The sequence below is a fragment of the Thermothelomyces heterothallicus genome (assembly GCF_042370625.1).
Source record: "Thermothelomyces heterothallicus CBS 202.75 unplaced genomic scaffold P884_scaffold_14, whole genome shotgun sequence".
In the NCBI taxonomy this organism is placed as follows: domain Eukaryota; kingdom Fungi; phylum Ascomycota; class Sordariomycetes; order Sordariales; family Chaetomiaceae; genus Thermothelomyces; species Thermothelomyces heterothallicus.
In genome coordinates, this window is record NW_027192575.1 from 88,819 (window position 1) to 109,402 (window position 20,584).

The 20,584-nt window shown below is 57.3% G+C and overlaps 6 protein-coding genes across 6 annotated transcripts; 4 read left to right on the forward strand and 2 right to left on the reverse strand.

The window, feature by feature from the left end:
- Positions 1-959: 959 nt before the first annotated feature.
- P884DRAFT_225390 (eukaryotic translation initiation factor eIF2A-domain-containing protein) lies at positions 960-3,982 on the reverse strand. The gene is made up of 3 exons (XM_069439614.1): positions 3,461-3,982; positions 1,854-3,390; positions 960-1,790 (listed from the first exon to the last, which is right to left on the reverse strand). Exons 1-3 carry the CDS (start codon positions 3,730-3,732, stop codon positions 1,362-1,364), a joined length of 2,238 nt encoding a protein of 745 aa, XP_069296703.1. The 5' UTR covers positions 3,733-3,982; the 3' UTR covers positions 960-1,361.
- A 171-nt stretch (positions 3,983-4,153) lies between these two features.
- P884DRAFT_244953 (chaperonin Cpn60/TCP-1 family) lies at positions 4,154-6,431 on the forward strand. The gene is made up of 4 exons (XM_069440400.1): positions 4,154-4,328; positions 4,389-4,543; positions 4,608-5,982; positions 6,045-6,431. Exons 1-4 carry the CDS (start codon positions 4,326-4,328, stop codon positions 6,102-6,104), a joined length of 1,593 nt encoding a protein of 530 aa, XP_069296704.1. The 5' UTR covers positions 4,154-4,325; the 3' UTR covers positions 6,105-6,431.
- Positions 6,432-7,875: 1,444 nt separating this feature from the next.
- Positions 7,876-8,832, forward strand: P884DRAFT_244956 (uncharacterized protein). Its single transcript, XM_069440401.1, has 2 exons — positions 7,876-8,193; positions 8,292-8,832. Exons 1-2 carry the CDS (start codon positions 7,947-7,949, stop codon positions 8,639-8,641), a joined length of 597 nt encoding a protein of 198 aa, XP_069296705.1. The 5' UTR covers positions 7,876-7,946; the 3' UTR covers positions 8,642-8,832.
- Positions 8,833-10,972: 2,140 nt separating this feature from the next.
- P884DRAFT_30313 (SWIB/MDM2 domain-containing protein) lies at positions 10,973-12,388 on the forward strand. The gene is made up of 4 exons (XM_069444998.1): positions 10,973-11,099; positions 11,166-11,302; positions 11,366-11,824; positions 11,884-12,388. The coding sequence occupies exons 1-4, from the start codon at positions 11,087-11,089 to the stop codon at positions 12,067-12,069; spliced, it is 795 nt and encodes a 264-aa protein (XP_069296706.1). The 5' UTR covers positions 10,973-11,086; the 3' UTR covers positions 12,070-12,388.
- A 734-nt stretch (positions 12,389-13,122) lies between these two features.
- P884DRAFT_278240 (uncharacterized protein) lies at positions 13,123-15,616 on the forward strand (the record flags this gene model as incomplete). Its single annotated transcript, XM_069443164.1, has 2 exons — positions 13,123-13,542; positions 13,610-15,616. 2 exons carry the CDS (start codon positions 13,123-13,125, stop codon positions 15,614-15,616), a joined length of 2,427 nt encoding a protein of 808 aa, XP_069296707.1.
- Positions 15,617-16,683: 1,067 nt separating this feature from the next.
- P884DRAFT_202392 (uncharacterized protein) lies at positions 16,684-20,509 on the reverse strand (the record flags this gene model as incomplete). The annotated part of the gene is made up of 2 exons (XM_069438424.1): positions 16,684-17,849; positions 17,905-20,509. The coding sequence occupies 2 exons, from the start codon at positions 20,507-20,509 to the stop codon at positions 16,684-16,686; spliced, it is 3,771 nt and encodes a 1,256-aa protein (XP_069296708.1).
- Positions 20,510-20,584: the final 75 nt, after the last annotated feature.

Here is a 20,584-nt window from a genome sequence, read left to right on the forward strand (position 1 = left end):
GGCCGTCTTGGAGACATGGGGGCTGTCGGTGCAGGTGTTGGGGCAGTCGCAATTCATAGCTAGGAAGAAAGTTGATTCCGTTAGCCCTAATTACTCAACGGCGGCCCAGTTCTTGAAATTTGCTTTCGTCGCAACTCGAGAGGTAACGCCTGATGATTTGGGATGCGAAAATATGTTTGGCAAGAACATTCACTGGAAACGACACCATCAATATTCCCACTAAGACCAGCGTGTGCCTACCTGCCTTCGGGGGGAAATGGCCATTGGCGAATGTAATTAATTATTATTGAAATGACCTCAGGGTTTCCATAGCCAGCCAGGCACGACAGCTCTGCGTGCCTCTGTCCCAACAGCCGCAGTATTTCCTTTCTTCATGCTCTTCTCGTCGTTTAACTGGGCTAGAGGCCCACGCTAACAGGTCGTGGCTCCTTAACAAACCCCTCGAAGTTAGATGCGAACTGGAGCTGCCTCCTTCGGCAGCGCATATGATAACGGCAGCCTGCGCCCCAGTGATTCATCGACCCATAGCAGGCCGAAAGCATGCCGCATGCCGGCTGACGCCACCGTGGTGCGCGCAGAAGGTATGGCTTTCCAAACATAGCAAGACTCGTGGAAAAGCCGTACGAAGTACTCTGCCTCCACCTTGGACACATCCGATGCCCGGTCCCGGTTGAACTAGGGTGCAAAAAGATAAGCCTGGAGGCAGTCCATGCGCTCAGATCGTGCACTATGAAACGGAGGTGAGGCGGCATAGCCCTCATTTTGGCGGCTTGGTTGTGCAGAGGCTACATGTCGCAAATAATTATCTCCTCTCGATCAGGAAGTGGAATGGCCTCAAAAAACACCGCATCTGCGCAACGGGACGCTGTCGACGGCAAAACTCAAGAAAACACCCAAAATACGGAGGGACCCAACTGGCACTCACCCTGGATTTATCGTTGGCTGCTGAACAAGTTACCCGTACATCAAAGAACAAATATGCAACTCAATTATGCAGCTGGCATCTGAACCAACCCGGCCATCAAGACAGGTTCGCGGTCAGTCAGGTTTTTATAATACGTCTCTCAGCCTATCACTCTTATCTATGAAGATTCGATGCCAAAATCTGAAACTCACCTGTCCATGCCAAACCCGATTCTCTTCATATCTGTCTTCTCGATCGCCCTTTCCCCGGTGACATCTAGGTCCAATTTGAAGTGGCCCGTTATGTACTTGCTGGGTGCTTTGCCGCAAATGCTGATATAGCTGAGCGCAAAAAAACATGAAGCAAGCCCAGAGACGCCCACGCGGAGGAAACAAATCAAATTTTACGCGCTCCAACCAGTCTCTCGGCCTTACATAATGCCCGGGATTTGCGAAACTCAGTTGACAATCTCCTCCGTTTCCTCCAGCACCTCTTCCATGACCTCTTCGACGACCTGCTCCTCGCCAGCGGGTGCCGCGGCCGCCGCCTTCTCCTTGAGCAACTCGGCCACGGGCTTCTCGGGCAGACCCAGAGCGGCGCGCTCCTCGGCCAGCTCTTCCTCCACGCTCTGGCGCCAGGCGTACCACTGCTGTAGCAGGCGGCGGCGGGCCTCGACCACGGCGACGTCCGCGCTGCTGATGCGCTCGGCGTCCTCTTGTTCAAAGATGCGCGAGTACTCACGCAAGTTCTTGCGGATTTGCTTTTGCTCCTCCTTGGTGAGCAAAGTCGGAGGGCGGGGGCGCCACGCCCATTGCTTGAACTTCTCGATCACCTCCTCGCGCAGCAGTTCGCCCTTGAAGTCGTATAGGTGGTAGCCGTTCTCCATCTGCAGGTAGGTATTAGCGAGTGATATTCAAGTCTTAACAAACGTGGGCAGCCCGGCACTTACCGCGTGCTTCCACACCGACGCCCAGGTGGCGACATAGCGGCCTGAAGGATCCCACTCGACATCGGTAATGCCGTAGTGCTCCGAGGTGTTCATGAGCTGCAGATTCGCCGTGAGGTCCTTCTCACTCTCCGGCTTGTCACCTTCAAAGTCGACATCGAAGAAATCGAGGTCGGAGCTCTGAGCGTTGTGGATTGTGGCCACGACAACAAAGCGGCCCTTTGGTGACCAGTAGATGGCATTGCTGTTCTTCTTGTCGAGTGTCCGCAGGTGCTTGAAATTGCCCACCGTGTTGCCCTTGGCCTTCTCCGGACAGAAGAAGGAAACGGCCGTCTTGGGCGGCACCGCGGTGGCGCCGACCGGCTCGGTTGTGGTGATGATCACGAACCGGTCACCCTTGGGCTCCCAAGCAAAGTTGATGACCGTGTCCTTAATAGTGTCAACGACCTCGACAGGGACGCCCTTTTCCCGGACGCGGAAGATCTCCAGGGTAGTAGCCTGCGACTTCTTGGACTTGGAATGCCGGTCGACCTTGACACAGATGTACGCCGCATCGGATTGCCAGTGGAGCTTGACATCGGACACGCTAAAGAGGTTGAGGGAACGGACAATCTGCTTGGAAGGGATGCTCATGAGACCGACTCTCGCTGGGTTGCTGCCAATTTCGGGCGTCCAGAAGCAGAACAGTTGCTCGTACGTCTTGACACCGTCCCGGCGTGGAGTGGCGGGCGCCCACTCAAAGTCCATGACGCCCTCAATCTTGATCGCAGTCTTGTCCAGGAGGTTCATCTTTGGGAGCTCGTACACGGAAATGGAGGTGCCCTGGTTCAGCCTCGCCACGTACTTGTCATCGGCGGACCACTTGAAAGCGGGCCAGGGGAACTTGGCAGCCTTCTTCGCGACCGGATCGTCCCCGGTTGTATCCTGCTGCGCAAATGACCGCAAGGGCTTCGCGGTCTCAATGTCCCAGATGACGTAGTTCTTGCCATCATCGTCGAGCGAGAGGGCAGGGTGGCCGCTGTCCGGAATCGAAATCGGGCGGTTCGACCAAGTGACCAGGTATTTTTCGTTGGGCGAGAAGGCAACCAGGTTGACGAAAGGGTGAGGGAATCGCCTCAGCCTCGACCAAGAAGCGCCGCCCCAGAGTAGTACGCCCTGCGCATGCACTGATGTGAGGTATGTCCCCATAGGCGACCACTGAACGAAGGTCTCGGTCCACTGTTGCCGGTCCACAATGTTTTCCGGCTGGTCCTTCTCGTTGTTCCAGAAGACGCCCACAGTGTCCCCCCTGAACATGACGAACTGGTCCCTGCCGCGCCCGCTCGGGTCCGCCATGAAGGACCGGAGGTGCTCCTTCTCTTGAAACGGCTCAATCTTTGGGGGCTTGTACTCCTCATCGATACGGCCTTCCCGTCCGTACCGGTCGATATCCGTGAGCTTGTTGACGCGCAGCGTGTGCTTCTTGTCGAGGGGAACAAAATCGAGCTGCCGCACAGCCGCGGCAGCTTCGGCGGGCGACGAGTATTCGACAAAGGCGAACCTGCCGGAGATCAGCACCAACTCTGTTTTATGTATGCAGAACCCTGCATCTCGACCGAAAGGCTGCATACCTCAGCGACATGCCATCATCGCCCATGGGCATGTAGATCGCGTCCTCGCTGGTCCTGCCGACCGTGTTGAGTTTCTTCAGGAGGAACTTGATAAGCTTGGGTTTTTGCTCTTCGGTGACAGCGGGCAACCCGTCGATGACGACAAAGGTGTCATAGCCCTGCTCAAGCTGAACCTCATATTTTTCGCGGAGATCCGAGATGTCGACTTCATCCATGTCAAAGTCTTCCTCGTCGAGGTCCTCCTCGCGCAAGTGGTCGAACGACGGCGCCATGCTGGGCAATCAGTTCGGCTTGTCCGTATCGTGGGATTGCTGCGAAAACGGAGTGCGTGGCCGATGTGGTTGCTGCCGCGGGGACTGGGAGATCGTCGTCGGGATAATTGACGAGATTTTGTGCGCTGCGCAGAATGTTGGTGGGGTTCAGCCAGATCCGACTTTTGGGAGTAACAGAAAACGCCCCACTTAGACAGTGCGTTTAGCGATTCCCCGGACTTGCTACTTCTACAATACGCAGCAATCGCCGTGGATGCAGGGCCGGTTCAGGCAGCTAATGAGGTGAAAAGGGACTCAGGAATGGTATCTACCTTCCAGTAACATTGAGAACGGAAGCCTCATTGCCTTGCCTCTTCCGGAGCGCAGCGTATCCTTGCCGCTTCAAGTGAAGGCCAACTGTGGAAAGGCGGTGAGAAAGCTCGGGGAATTTTGCCAGTGCCTGGGCAAAAAGTCCAGCAGCTTCCGCAGTTTGCAGCAAGTGCCTGCCTGGTCTGAGCTGCCCCTCCTCCCCGCCATCTCGGACCCGTTGCTTCAGCGGACCATATCCCAGACAACCCTATCGTGTTCACCAGATACTAAACCCGGCTGGCGTCATGGTGTGTTTATCTCTGGTTGTTTCATTTTGCAGGTTGGACTGTTGCTAATGGACACAACAGTCTTCGTTCAGCCCCACCCAGATCTTCGAGGAGGGCACGACAGAGGAGAAGGGCGAGAATGCCCGCCTCGCAGCCTTTGTCGGAGCCATCGCAGTGGGCGATCTTGTAAAGAGCACACTTGGACCGAAAGGCATGGACAAGATTCTGCAATCTGCGTAAGTTTTCTGCCTTGGAGGTCATACTTTCTGGTGCGACAGGGCTGACGAGGGGCCGCGGTAGATCGACTGGCGATATCATGGTCACGAACGATGGCGCAACGATTCTCAAGGCTATCGCACTCGACAATGCCGCGGCAAAGGTTCTAGTAAACATTTCAAAGGTGCAAGACGATGAAGTCGGTGATGGTACTACGTCAGTGGCTGTTCTCGCTGCAGAACTACTACGTGAGGCCGAACAACTCGTTGCCAAGAAGATCCACCCTCAAACAATCATTGAGGGCTATCGGATAGCCAGCCAGGCGGCATTGAAGGCCTTGGAGGACTCGGCCGTGGACCACAGCAAAGACCCCGAAGCCTTCAAGAAGGACCTCCTGGCGATCGCCAAGACCACGCTCAGCTCCAAGGTGCTCGCCCAGGACAGGGAGCACTTTGCCAAACTGGCGGTCGAGGCCGTTCTGCGGTTAAAGGGCTCGCCTGATCTCAGCCATATTCAGATCATCAAGAAGGCAGGAGGCAAGCTCAGCGAGTCTTACCTCGATGAGGGGTTCATCCTGGATAAGAAGATCGGCGTCAACCAGCCAAAGCGCCTGGAAAAGGCCAAAATTCTCGTCGCTAATACGTCAATGGACACCGACAAGGTCAAGATTTTTGGCGCCCAGCTTAAGGTCAATTCGACGAGCAAGCTGGCGGAGCTGGAGCGGGCCGAGCGCGAGAAGATGAAAGCCAAGGTGGAGAAGATCAAAGCCCACGGCATCAACTGCTTCATCAACCGGCAGCTGATCTACAACTGGCCTGAGCAGCTCTTCACTGATGCCGGCATCATGTCGATTGAGCACGCCGATTTTGACGGGATTGAGCGCCTCGCCCTCGTCACGGGTGGCGAGATCGCCTCTACTTTCGACCACCCGGAGCAGGTCAAGCTCGGGCACTGCGACTTGATCGAGGAGATCATGATCGGTGAGGACACGTTAATCAAATTCTCGGGTGTCGCCGCCGGAGAGGCCTGCACCATCGTCCTTCGCGGCGCGACGGACCAGCTGCTCGACGAGGCGGAGCGCAGCCTGCACGACGCGCTGGCCGTCCTCTCGCAGACGGTCAAGGAACCGCGCACTACGCTGGGCGGCGGGTGTGCCGAGATGCTCATGGCCAAGGCCGTCGAGGCTGCTTCCACTCGCGTCGAGGGCAAGAAGCAGACCGCTGTGATGTCGTTCGCCGTCGCCCTGCGCCAGCTGCCGACTATCCTCGCCGACAACGCGGGTCTCGATTCGAGCGACCTTGTCGCGCGCCTGCGCAAGGCCATCTACGATGGCATGACAACATACGGGTTAGACCTGATGACTCCCGGCGGTGGCATTACGGATATGCGGGAGCTCGGTGTCATCGAGAGCTACAAGCTCAAGCGAGCGGTGGTCAACTCGGCCAGTGAGGCAGCTGAGGTAAGTTTTACTTTTTCGCCCGTGGGCCTGTTTTTGTGATGCAATTACTAATTAGTCTGCAGCTTCTCCTGCGTGTGGACGACATAATAAGAGCGGCTCCCAGGAAGCGGGAGAGGCACTGAGTGAAGGAAGGTTTCGGCGGTGAAGTGTTGGGCTCTAGGGTACCATAGACAGTCCCAATACATTGCTGTAATTAGGCCTGTTGTGCTGAACGACCCTGGAATGGCTGTGCCTTGCCTTGTGAGCAATGGTTAGGCAGCGGCACGCCTGCCCAACTCAGTGACGGAGACCCAAGATTGTTCTTCCGGTTATCCAGTTGAGGATGGTTATCCTTGCATGCCTGCGTGGTGGGGCCAGGAATGGGAACAAATGCTGCCCACACATGCCATTTGTACGTTGTTGGTGTTGCAATTTCCTCTAGCTATAATGAAGCCGTTCTTTACTCCTGGCTCCATGTGCAGTCATCATTGGCCAAGCTGGCTCCCTCACTCTTGGGACATGCCAGCAACCCATCAGCCGGGACAAACTCGGTTTGTGACATTCTTTAACGACGTTACGGCTGATCGCCACCATTCCGCTTTCCTTCAACTATTTGCGTTTTTGCCTGCGTTATGACAATCAACTAGCAAATGGACGGGTGCAGATACGGAGATGACAGAGGCAGAAGTTGTCGATGATACTTGGTACACTCCATCCGATACCGGCCAGGGTGATTGAGGTTCAAGCAGAGATCGTTTTGGTGAAGCTTCTCCGCGATTAAACAAGGGCGCGTGTCATTTACGAGCCATGTTTGATTAAGGCTGCCAGTCGCATATTACGCCGTCTACTGTCGGTTGAGTGTGGGCTTGGTGTTTTCGACCTCGACGACCGGCAACATCCCGCAATAATTACACACCCTTGGCTGCCGACGAAATGAGAGCAGCCATCCAAGAAAGGCTATAACAAGCAGGGCGGCACAACCATAGAGTTGAGAGGGATGCATGACCAACAGGACAGCTTCGCCTATACTTTCTCATGCAATATACATATAATTACTTAGTAATGACCGACGCTCGCCGGACTACGTTTTGGATACATACCTTGTTCGTCAGCGCACATTTCTGTCCCCGAGGCAAAGTTGCTGTCGAGCATCTCGCCACAAACGATACCGGCGTTTTGACGCTAGATTGGTTCATGACCTTGATCGGACTGATGCGGTTAAGCAGGACGTATAATACCACGGCGGCTGGGAGAAAAATGCTCAAATCAGAGCGTCAAGGAAGTGCGTCTGAGACCAGAGGAAATGTATCACAAGGAAGGGGCCCTCCTCCTTGTGGCTGCGATTGTTGAGATCCGGTTTGGATGCTGGTCGCCATCCTAAGTACTCTTCTGCACTGACACCCGTGTCCCTTCTCTTTCCCTTTGATTGAATACTTTCCTGTTTCGCATCCGCCTGCCCTCCTGCTTCCTTTATAGCTTCCTTCACTTGTCCCCTCCTCTCGTTCTTTGATGATAGGTTACGGTAGTAATCCTTCCCCCGCTGATTCCTTCCATCTTGATGCTCGGATACACTTTAAAGCCAGGGCTTGTAAGCGGCTCGTCAATGCCTTGTCCGGTTTCGATGCGCCCTTTAGTTGACGACGAGTACTCGTACCGCTGTTGACCGGCTGATTGCGGAGTTCGATTCTGTTCCCGGCCCGAGGGCTTACTGCGTGCACCTGACAATGACAGCCGTTGTCGTCGATGTCAGAAACCCTGGGACTCGGGGTCGGTGCATAATTGTGTGTGGCCTGACAACTGTCGTACAGGCTTGGCGGGATAATTGCACGACTGCGTTTCTCGGCTGTGATTAAGTGCCGAGTCCGAGATGCCAAGCTGTTAACGCTCGTATTCTAGGCGAACATTGCAGTTTGAGTTGGAAACCACCTTGCAGGAACCAGCAGGATACATGTACACCCGGGCAGTCTTCACTTGCTAATATAATAATGATGCTGCTCTTCACCTCCCGAGCTCTTCGTCTCAGCAGCACGACAACCAGACCAGCGGCTCGCTCCTCAACCCAGATCTACCGCATACGCTTTCGCACAAGGCACATCTCGCCCTTGCAGACAACGATTCGCACCCTCGCCATCAAACTGCCGAACATGGCTGCCAACATCCCCCTCGCCACGCTGGGCGCAAATCCTGAAGTCGCCAAGAAAATCCAAGACCTCCTCCTCCCGGAATATGACTGTAAGTCAGGCCAGAGCTTTCCGGCCTCCTTCCGTTCCCCGAGCATTCATCTTTATCGGTACATTTTCTATCGCTAACACACCGCGTTCTTCCCAAAGTGGTTCACATATGCCTGGATCTCGACAGCGCCATCGCCGAGCTCCCAGGTGTCTGTGCCGGCGGCGCCAACGCAGCAAGCCTTCTTCCTTCCTCCGGCCTGGGCAGCAACGTTTCCCGCCCGGCGGCCGAGCGCAAGGTGCCGCGCGGTATCATCTTTGGCGCCGGGATCTCGGACGGCGATCTCGCACGGGTGATGGACGCAGTGAAGAAGGTCGCGCCCGAGACCAAAGTGGTGCGAGTCACGAGGGAGGCCATCCTGGCCAAGGGGGCGCAGACGCCCAGTCCGGAGATAATTACGAAGGTCTTGAGGGAAATACTCGCCGCAATGGTGGAGAAGGGGGAGCTATGATCCGCTGGCTTTAAGTTGGATATGCTTCTTAGCTAGATAAGTACTTGGAAAGCTCACATCATTGCAAGGAGCTTGACCCGGTACCTTAGAATTTGATTATCTGTATTATCAGAAAGGATCATGTTTCCTCTGTAAGCGAAGACGATACTCTACCAGATTCTACCCACTGATTAATAATTAGTGGCGTTCAGCTCCATTTAGTACCACTGCCTGGGCGTCGTGCTATCCCCTTGCTGAGTCTTGCTCACACGCTCATACCCCGTTACAACCCCAAACCTTCGACATTTCTTGCATTTCTTTGCCCTGTCCCCTTGTCCATACCCGGCCTTGCGTAACAGCAGTGACAGCACCCCGCGCAATCTCCGGGGTTAAATATAACATCAGATTTACGTAGTCGAAAAATATGCATACACGACGACGCCAAAGGCCCATGTGAGCACCTCCACGATATGTGGATTGAGGTTGGAACAAACTTAATCGTTGGGGTTGGGAGTGTTTGAATAGGTCTGAGCAACAACGTGGCTTTTGACTTCCAAGTTAAATACTGTTTCATAGTAGGTCTGGGACACATCTGTACATGTACAGTACTTGCCTCACTCACAGATACGCCTCGCTGTTCCAAAATTGGTGGCACGTTATACCGAACAATCCCGCGGAGTCGAGGGCTTAATGCCCGATATACGAGCTCCGTGTAATTAAGGCATGGACATGGCCATTTCAGAGGTGCGCTGCGTGTTTGCAGAGCACATTCTCGAAACAGCCAAACGTGACTTTACGAAGCACTGGAATCACTAATAGCTGTAGAGACCCCTCCCAACGTCGCGCAGCCAGAGTCTCAGAGAGATTCTCTCTTCACCCATGTGGGGTAATTCCAGCACAGCTTGCAGTTGCAGCGTTCCCCGGCCCGAATCGCTGATCGGGGACGTCACCTCCCATCTCTATCACAGGCTAAAGGAGTGGGCGAGATGAACTCTCGCACGTGGCAGTTGGACCTGTCTAAGGCATGGAACGCAGGGCGAAAGTCACACTGCGCGATATTAGGGTGAATTTCGCGGACCGGAGCCACATGCGAGACAACCTGGAGCGAGTGGGAATCGAAGGTACAGATTTGTACAGCGAGCTATGGACCAGAAAAATCGACAAACCGGCTGCAAGATTAAAGGGACAACTTGTACGTCCGTACAGTTTCCATCTTCTGGGCGAACCTGAAGAATTCGAGGCGAGCATACTTTATAATTAACGGAGAGAACTTCCAGACAGTACCTCTTAGCCATTGATCCCAGGATTATTGTACATGCACGGTAAGGCGCCACCAGAGTTAGGTCGGTGCAAAGCGATTTCAACAGGAGCACGAAGTACCGTACTGACGAACCTTGCCTCGGGGTTGCTACTCATGTCGCTTTGTGGGCGCTTCCCTAGACTGCTCTCTCTGGGCCCCTCCTCTCTACGGCCCCACTTCGTTGCGCCTCTACATATCTACCTTATTAGTAACTTTTAGGTAAGTCCAGACTTGTGTAAAGAAGCGGAGGTTGTTATGAAGGGCGATTTCTGTTACTTGGGTTACTCATGGGAAAGTTTTGTTGCTCTGCCTTCCGGCACTATATTGCGGTCCCCAGGAGTACGGATTAGTTACATGGTAGCTCGAAGTCGAGATATCCTGTGGAAACCACGTTGGCGCGAATCTTCGGTGGTGCTTCTCGTGTGCTTCTCTATGTGCTTCTCGCGTACGGCGTACGGAATGCTTCGTACGAATGCGGAATACAGATTAACTAATCCGTACAGAGTTCAGGTAGGCTGCGAACCATTTTTTGAACTGCCGTTCGGCTTGGAGAATTGATTGACATGATTGGGTAGCAAGTGATCACCACGGCAGCGATCCCCCCACTTCTAGCCACGCGCCTCATCGTCGGAGCCGCAGCCGAAGCCGCCCCAACATGCACCTTGCGATTGCTGGCCCCCTCATGGTGACTCGGTCCAACCGAGACGTCAAGCTTTGGGTTTTGATCGCTTTGATCGCCGCATCGCCGGGCTCGCTACGCAGCCGTTCCGTTCTCCGTTCCGCCCAACCAGCCGCATCCTTTCCTTTCCGACAGCCTTGCCGGGGCTGGGCCGCGTCCGAACTCCAGGCGATTCCAGACTAGGTCTCTCTTCCCCACTCTCCAAGTGCTCCGGGGCGACAATCGCACCCTCACTTTCCAGGCCTCTTCTTTTCCCCATACCCAACCTGCATCAGCATCGTTTTACCCAGCGCTTGCCGTTCGCAAGCTGCCTCATCCTAGGGCGCCAATTCGTCGTTTCCGTCTGCTTCCATCTCTCTCGTCTTGCTCTAGCCGGTCGCCGTGCGAACTCTCCCGACTCTGACAACACGCCACATCGCAGTCATCGCGCAGCTCCAAGAACCTCCCAGAGTCGGGCGCGATTGATGCGCCCTATTGTCCCGGCAACATGTCTGCTCCTTGTATGTGGACAGATGCGGACAACCAGGATTACGATTGCTCTGTTCCTGTCTGCTAACTAGCGACAGTGACCGACGACGAGAGGGCCACCTACACCCGCATCATCGATGACATTCTTGCCTCGGCCGACCTTGAGACGGTGACGCGCAAAAAGATCCGCCAGGGTCTAGAGGAAGCTGTCGGCAAGGACCTCAGCGATCAGAAAGTTCGTGCCTGGCGCACGTTGGGCCGTTAGCTCCGGGTACTGACGCCGCTTGTTTATCACCAGGATGCGATCAAGCGGCTGATCGAGGCCCGCTTCGACGCCATCTCCAACGAGATAGCCCAGGTCCCGACTCCAACATCCGCCGCGAACGGCACCAACGGCCACTCGGCCTCCGATGGCGAGACGGGCGAGGGCGCCATCGAGGTCTCGCTGCCGCCAGCAAGCAAAAAACAGAAGCGGGAGAGCCCAAGCGAGGATGCGGATGCGCGCCTGGCCGCTGAGCTCCAGGCGCAAGAGAACCGGCTATCTCGCGGCCGGGTGACCCGCGGTGCCGGCACGGCCAAGACAAAGATGAAGGCCAAGGCGACCAAGAAAAAGAGCGCCAAGCGGGTGCGCTCCGACGACGATAGCAACGCCGAGGATTCCGACGGCAGTGAAAAACCGAAGCGGAAGGCCGGAGGTGGCTTTCAGAAGCCCTTCAATCTCAGCGACCCGCTGGCGAATCTCTGCGGAGAGAGCCAGGTAGGTGCTGCCCGGTATATAATCTTGTTCTGTTCGGCGGCTCACGCTCTGCGCTCCAGCTGTCCCGCCCGCAAGTTGTCAAGAAGCTTTGGGATTACATCAAGGAAAACGGGCTCCAGGACCCCAACGACAAGCGGCAGATCCGCTGCGATGAGAAACTGCATGCCGTCTTCAAACAGGACAAGATTAACATGTTCTCCATGAACAAGCTTCTCGGGAATCAACTCTACCCCGTCGAGGAATAGCCGTTGAGCCGGAACTACGGTTGGTTATGGCAGGATAGGCCGGGGTGCATGGCGTTCTCGGGAGACACTTGACCTGACATAGGGATGATGCGGTCATGCCGCTTCTCTTCAGTTCGATTTGTTTTACCGGGAATTCTGACGGCGTACTCCACGGAAGCGCCGCGCCGCGTCTTTCTTCGGATTCCTTCGTCATCAAGCCATCTGAGAACGCCGCGGACCGAGACATATACCCTTATGGCTTGTCGCGCAGGGCAATTTCAATTTTGCCTCTCTTCCTGTTTCAACATTGGCAAATATCAAGTCGCAGAACCGACGCTTGCGACGTTAAGGATATTCAGCAAGTCCAGGATCCCCCGTTTTTCTTTATTCTTATTTGAAGGCAAAGGGTAGTTTGGGAGCGGTGACCAGGAAAAGTGAGGTGATGAACATCGAAGTCTTTTTCTTTTTCAGCGCTGCATCTGGTATTCTGTATCATCTACGTATGTACTTCGTTTTTTCCTGTTGCGGGCAGAGGGGCGGTTAGGGGGAAAGCATAGGATTGAAAGGCTTGCATACAACGGGGGAGTCAAGATATCGACTCCTTTCTTGGGGACTTCCACTTCCTGCTGCTGCCTGTGAACGAGATCGGTGTTAAGACTCAGCGCCCCGCCCCTGATGACACACACGGCGAACCTTTAAGGAAAACACCGGCTAGATCCGCTGGGACCCACTCTCCGGGCTGTGTGCCAATCACTGCGGCACTGTAATCCGTAGTGTTAAAAAACAGCATTTGCCCCTGCCAGATTTGCTGATTTCAAACCCAAGCTCCGAGAGTTCGACCCCACCATCCCGGCGCCATTGAGCTGCAGACAACTTCCACCCTTTCGCCCTCGCCCACGGGTCGCAGGTTGCCCAGTGCCGACGCACTCTCAAACGACGAGCATCTTGCAGCGCCCCGTCTTTTGAGCAGTTTCAACTCGGGAGGCACAGCGAGCCATTGCTGAAGAGAGGTGACGGCACACGCCCGCGGCTTCCACATAGCTCTTGCTCTTCGCAAACGACAGCGTCATCGGCATGGCTTCGACTGGAGCAGCCGCGCAAGCAAACAACGGCGGAGGCGCACCGGATAATGCGCCGTCGGGACCCCGAGGCGGCGGTCACAGAGGCAAAGGACGTGGACGTGGAAGAGGAGGCCGCCCCAGGGGAAGGGGCAGGGGAGGGTCGCATCACGGCGGCACACACAACCCTCCGGCCGAGGCTGCCGGCGAGCCCGCGAGCGACGAGCCAAAGGCACCGCCCGCCGGAAAGCAGCCGAACTTCAAGATCAAGAACGATACCCGAGACGAAGGGACAGACGGCGACGTCGAGGTCTGCTTCATCTGCGCTAACCCTATCAGCCACCACTCGGTCGCGCCTTGTAACCACGTCACCTGCCACATCTGTTCCCTGCGGCTGAGGGCGCTGTACAAGAACAAGGATTGTCCCCATTGCAGGGTACGTGTTCCGTCATGCCAGCAGCAGGGCAAGGAGGGGACATGGACTGACTGACTGACCTTGCCAGACAACGGCCCCGTTCGTCATCTTCACCGACGACGGCAAGAAGCGGTTCGAGGAGTACACAGACGCCGACATCACCAGTACCGACGAAAACATTGGCATCCGTTATGCCGGAGAGGACATTGTCGGCGACACCGTTCTTCTGCTCCGCTACAACTGCCCGGATGCCGAGTGCGACTTTGCCGGCCTCGGCTGGCAGGACCTGCACCGCCATGTCAGGAACGAGCATCGCAAGAAGATGTGCGACCTGTGCACCCGGAACAAGAAGGTGTTCACGCACGAGCACGACATCTTTACCGACAAGCAGCTGACCGAGCACATGCGACGGGGTGACGACAAGCCCGGGGCCGCCGACCAGACCGGCTTCCGGGGCCATCCTCTCTGTGGCTTCTGCGGGGAGCGATTCTACGACAGCGACAAGCTGTACGAGCACTGCAGGAACAAGCACGAGCGCTGCTTCATCTGCGACCGGCATTCCTCCCAACCGCAGTACTACCTCGACTACAACGAGCTTGAGAAGCACTTTAAAGAGGCACACTTTCTTTGCCTTGACCGCAACTGCCTCGAGAAGAAGTTCGTCGTCTTCGAGACTGCGCTCGACCTCAAGGCCCACCAACTGGAGGAACACGGTGACGTGTACGCAAGGGGGAGAGAGTCTAGGGTGGTCGATCTGTCCAACTTTGACCTGCGTCAGAGGTACGAGCAGGAACGGAGGGCGGGAGGCAACGTGAGGGAGCGGCGGCGGCGCGGCCCAGATCCCAACGCAGAACCCTTGCCGGTCAGCTCGGCCCAGCCGCTGCGGCGGGACGAGCTGGCCTTCCAACGGCAGATGGCGCTGCAAACAGGGGCGACCCGACCGGCACCACCAGGGCCTTCTCGGCCGACGCCCAGCAACGCCGCTCCGCAGCCGCGGCCGCCCGCTTCATCCGGCCGACCCCTCCTCGACGCCATGGAGAATCTCAGCATCACCGACCTCTCCAACCTGACACCCGAGCAACGCGCCAGCCTCACCCGCCACGGTGCCGTCATTGAGCGTGCCTCCAATCTCCTCGGCAACGACGCCACCAAGATGGCCACCTTCCGATCCCACGTCTCTACCTACAATAAGGGCTCCATGACGCCCGAACAACTCATCGACGCCTTTTTCGCCCTCTTTTCAGAAACCTCTTCCAACGCGCTCGGCACCGTCGTCCGCGAAGTCGCCGATCTTTTCGAAGACAAGAAGAAGGGCGAGGCCCTCCGCAAGGCCTGGAACAACTGGCGCGCCATCAATGAGGACTACCCGTCCCTGCCCTCCCTCGAGGGCATGCGCGGCGCCACAACCTCCACCACAGGCTGGGCCGCCGCCGCCGCCGCCAGCAGCAGCAGCAGCACCGCTAACGCCGCAGCCAACGCGGCCGCGCAGCTGCGCCATTCCACTCGCGTACTCAAGCTCAAAAACAGCACCCGCCGCGGGAGTGTCGGATCCGTCATGTCGCTCGCGTCGGGTGCCCCGTCCTCATCCACCCCCGCGCCCTCCGTCTCCCTCTCCACTCCCTTCGCGAGCGCCGCCGGAGGATCGCCCTCGGCATCGGTCCCATCCGCCGCTGCCTTCCCCGCCCTCCCGGGTGCCAGCCGCCCCAGTGTGACCCAGCCGACGTGGATCGGGGGGTCGACCCCCGCAATCTCCAGGGGTGCGGGTAGTGGCGCATTGCCACCACCGCAACGATCACAGCAGGCAGGGAAAACCACTTCGGTTCCCGGCAATAGCGAAGAGGCATTCCCTGCGCTGCCGGCCGCGCCCAAGCCACAGACGACCATCTTCGGGTATGGGCGGGGCGCGGTCAGGCGTGACTTTGGCACCGCTAGGGAGACGGGATTCAGCTGGGGCGCCGGTGGCTCCGGAAGCAACACCCCTGGTACTCCTCAGACTGGGGTTGGTGCAGATGGTGGAGGGGATGGGCAGCAACAGCAAGGGGGAGCAGGAGGTGGGAAGAAGAAGAAGAAGCAGGTGTTGGTGCAGTGGGGGTAGCTCGACCAGCCGGGAGGGCTTGGTTGATCAAGCATCGCGAAGTCCTCACCCCTGAAAATAACTTTGGAACTTACAACGCAGGGCCCAGGGATACAGTATGAGGAGTGGTTAATTAAGGACTCGACAATCCGGATCCACCTAGAGAGAGACGGGATACACTGAGAGATGATAGCGTCGCTCTCCGGCGACCACCTGTTCCCCAAACCTCTCTAGACCCGTGGCAGTGCCCCTTGAGCGGATACCATACCCGTTGGCGAATGGATCGTCTCTCAAGTGCGGTTAGGATGTTCCCTGGTGGACACCATGAGAGATGTAGAGAAAAAGTATTCTATTTAGCATCCATTAATGGGGCTCAACAACCACAAAATGTCCAAAAAAGGAGTGAAATATCACTTTGGGGTGGGGTTGGATACGAGCTCGAAAGTTGACGAACATTTCCCCGAGTCTTTCCCTTTTTGGATTTTGAAGCACATAGACGGTCCCCTTATCGTTTGCACACATCCCGAGACAGGAAAGGGGGGGCCCATATCGACACGGCGAAGGAGCCATTTGCAGGTTCCAGACGTAACTCGGGGACTGTCCCCCTTGGGCGGCCCCCCCTGTAAGCTTTTTTCGCTTTTCGATGTCGTCTGGGGCACAGAGACAATCGCCCGCCGTATCTCCCGTCAACTTACACCAACCATATCTTGGGTATACGCAACACGTATGTGCATTTCCGCCCAGTGAGACTTTCTGGCGACGTAGCTACTAACGACATTTCCCCGCAAACTGCGATCTCAAAAAGACACACGGTCCTCATTGGGAGCAAACAGGTATCGAGGGAATATCCAGCAGGGTACGTCCGGACCATTGACGGATGCTGTTCAGCACAAACAAGACTGGCTTGGGTGAGATTGCAGACGGGAAGAAACAGGTCATTCGCTGTTGACCGCTTCACGAGAAGCAGTACTAAAACTACAAGAACAGTAATGAACTGCACGAACAACATATACTTGATCCGAAACTGAGAACCCTCTCTCCCCACGATATCTGCACTCGACCTTTACACCCTCTTTCCGCCTCCTCGACTACATACTCGAAGAGGGCGGCGCCGGCACATAATAATCCCTAAACCGATCCGTGTTCTCCCAGTGCAGGTTATAGACGACATTCCAGCAGACGATCAGCAGGTTCGGGAAGCGGCACGCCCAGAAGGCGAGGTAGCCGTCGGGTAGCGGGCCCACCGTCTTCTTGAGGGAGTCGGGCATGTCCTCGTAGTGATTGCGCTTGTTCCGCAGAGCCCGCAGCAGGTCCAGCAGCCGCGTGCCCGTGTACTTGCGCTGCTTGCCAAGGCTTTCGACAAACTCTCTAGGTAGGTGCTTGAGAAAATCGCCTTGCACGACCTCTGGCGCGTAAGACTCGAGGTGGCTAAGGGCAGGGGATGGCGGGTCGCGGGGCTCCTTCTCGAAGTGGTCTGATACATCGCACAGGAAGGCCAGGCGTTTCTTGTAGTTCCAGAAGAACGGGTGGGCCATGACTTCGAGGGCCGTGGGACGCAGCTTCGGGTTGGCGTTGAGCATGCTGCCAATGAGGTCGCGGGCCTCGAAGGCAAAATCACCCAGCGAGTCGAGAAGCTGCAGGCTGTAGTTGCCCTTGCGGATGTTGACCTCGCGCATGAAGCGGTCGCCGCAGTCGAACGGGTGGTTGCCGCGTGTCAGGACGTAGAAGAAGACGAGACCGAGTGAAAAGATATCGATGGCGCGCGTCACACGCCGGCTGTGCGGTCCCGGGCCCTCGACGACACCAGAGCCAGACGCGCTATGCAGGCTGGAGCCCGGATCGGTGAGCGTCATGGTAGTCGAACCCGGAGGGTCGTCGTCGATCAGCAGCTCCGGCGCCCGCCAACCAGTGGTTCCCGCAGCGTGGGCAGTCGTGGCACCGAAAGAAGACTGCCCGCCTTCCAGCTTTTTGCAGAGTCCGAAGTCGGAGACGAGGATTCGCGGCTGACCGTTCTTGCCCATATTGACGAGGATATTTTGGGGCTTGAGATCGCGGTGGACGATGCGGAGGCTGTGCAGGTGACTCAGGCCGCTGGCGATCTGGTACAGGACGCCGGGAAGATCGCGCTCGCCCGCCTGCGCCAGCTCCCTATAGCAATGCGGCTTCTGAATTATGTCAGCCAGCGAAGCCTGGCAGAGCTCAAGCGCGATGTAAAGGAACGCGGCGCGTTCTTGCTGAGCATAGTAGCGGATCACTGTTTCTGTTAGCTTTGGCAGAACAGGCCACCTCTTGGCGACGAGCCCACTCACCATTGGGATGATCGTCGCTCTCCCTCAACAAGCGCGTCTCCTGACTGGCAATCTCGTTGAACTGGACCAGCATGCGCTTGACGGCGACATCGCGGCCGTCCCACTTTCCGGCAAAGACAATGGTGCCGTTACTGCCGGTGCCTAGCTGCTCAGCCTCGTTGACCTCGAGGCTTCCCATCTTGAGAATATGGCCCGACACCTCATCGGCGGCCCCAGAGACAGTAATAATGTCCGGCTCGAGCTTAGGTTCACGAACAAGGGTCTTGGCCTTGTTGACCACCTCGTCAACAGTCTCCTGCGCCGGATCGTCATCGCGAGACTGAGAGTTATCGCGCTTGTCCTTGTTGCCCCCCTTGCGATGCTTGACGCCCCCACGACGGCCCCTGTGGCCCTTTTTCTTCTTGACCGGCTCAGCAGCGGCGGCGGCGGCTTCCGCCCCTTCTTCGGCTGCCTCATTGTTCGCCGGAGGAGGTTCAGCAAAGGTAACGGTAGGAGAGGGCTCGCGGGAAGGCACTTGTGGTTTGGGCTGCGCGTCCGGCGGGGCCTCGGTAGGAGCGTCAACGGCGGGAATGGCGGGAACGGTGTCGACAGGGACGACGGTATTGACGGGAGCGGCATCTGGAGCTGCAACTTCTGTCTTCGGTTCTGCCGACTCGACAACGACGGCCTTGTCCTTTGGTGGAGCCTCCGGGCCAGGCTCTGTGCGGCTAACGGCGATCCCGGGTGCCAGGAGATCGACTCTGCCCTTGAATGACCGACCGAAATGCACGATTCTTTCCTTGTAGAGCACCCATACCGTGACGACGAAGATCACGATCGCTGCGGGGTTGCTGACGAGGTCAAAAACCCTTGTAACGACAAACTCCGGTACCCGCTTCGCCGTCTCGAAAATCCTACTCGGTTCCGGCTGAGGCGGGGGCAGAGGCGGCGGCGGCGGCGGCGGCTTGGCGATGTTGCCGTCAATTAGGCCCTCGGGCTCGGCGCGAGGGGCATCTAGCAACAGGCGCGACGCCGGCTGCTGGACCGTATCGGCCGTGCTCAAGCCGTTTGGCAGCTGGTGCGTTCCCACTAGCGCCTTGGACTTTTGAGATTCGGGAAGCAGGTCCCAAGCCTCCCTGATTCTCCACCAGTCGACGCGATGGATGGGCGCGAGCGGGGCCGAGAGGATCAGGGGATACCGGCTTCCCGACAGAGCATACCAGCCCCCTTCCTCGGTCTGATTGATGAACACCTTCTCGCTACGGAGGCGCAGGCTGTCCTCGTCACTGGCCGGTAGCGGGGGCTGGGGCAGGACGATGAGTTCCGGATCCTTGCCCGTCGAGGGCTCCCAGCGGTGGAGGACGTCAAACACCCGAGCGACGGGCGATGAGAGGGTCTTTGTGAAGACGGGGCGCTCCTCACTGAAGCGGCCATACTCGAAGCCGTAGATCTTGCCGTCATGCTGGCTCGTGACGTAGCGGCTGTCCTTGGTGATGAGATTCTGTTGCACGAGGTCGCTGTCCTGCATGTTGGGACCCCACTCGGAATACTTGAGGGACGCGATCGGCTGACCGTCGGAACGGTGAATGCTGACAGTGTACTCGGTGCGGCCGAGCGTGATGGTGCGGTCCTCGCTGCATTCCTCCTCGCCGTCCGCCAGTGCGTTGGGCTTGAAGCAGCTCTCGGACTCGACCTTGTTCACGTAGCTGCCCGTGGAGCCAAACTGCTTGATGATGGTGCCCGTCGCGGCGTTTAGGGTGACCATGGTGGTCTTCTTGTCCCCGGTGTAGAGCACGCGGTTGGTTTTGTCGTTGAAGGGCGCCAGTTCCTCGACCAGCTTCTTCATCGTCAAGGTCATCTTGGCCAGGCCGGCGCCGTTCTCGTTGGGCCTCCACAGATACAGCTCCCCATCCCTAGTGGGTTCGACGACCCAGATGTAATGGTCGATGGGGTCGTAGTCGTCATCGAGGACCGAACGGTTGGTCCTGAAATGCCTGGTCTCGACCATGGGGTGGTCGGCCTTGAAGTGCCAGCGCTCTTGCCCAGTCTTACGGTCGCTGGCGTAGAGGTCTCCATCGACGGTCGCCAGAAGAACAAAGTCTTCCACTTCCCAATCCTCCAGGCTCCGCGCAACATGCTGCGAGAGTCCGGCCCCGGGGTTGGGGCCTCTGTACTGTGATGGAGGTGGTGCTCGAACGGACAGGTCCGGAGCCAAAGCGGGGGCGCGCGCATCGTCAGAATTGAAGTCGTTGTGGTTGTGGTTGTAGTTGTTGTTCTTGTTGCTGCCATCATCGTAGACATCGTGATCACCGCGAGGATGGGCGAGGATCCGCTGACGAAGTTCCTCGCTGCCGTCGGCCTCCCTGCTCCTGAGAGCCTTGCGCTGCTGCTGGATGCGGGGGATCTCGGCCGTCTCTCGCCCCGTCACGGTGGTCGTCGCTGTGAGGCCCGAGACTGCGGCATGTTGGTCGTCTTCGGAGGGCGAGCGAAGCTGGTGGGCTGTCACGGGCTGGCGCTGGTGCTGCTGCTGAGCATCGGCGAGGGGGAGCCACGGGAGCAGGATCAGTGCGAGTGCCAGGAGGTATTTCCGCTGGGGAGCGACATGGCCAGGCGGCCGTCGCACCATCTTGGGGCCGACAACGTGGGATTTCTGGGGTAGCTGAGTCAGGAATCACATCAAAGGCAGGGTTGCTGTGGTCGG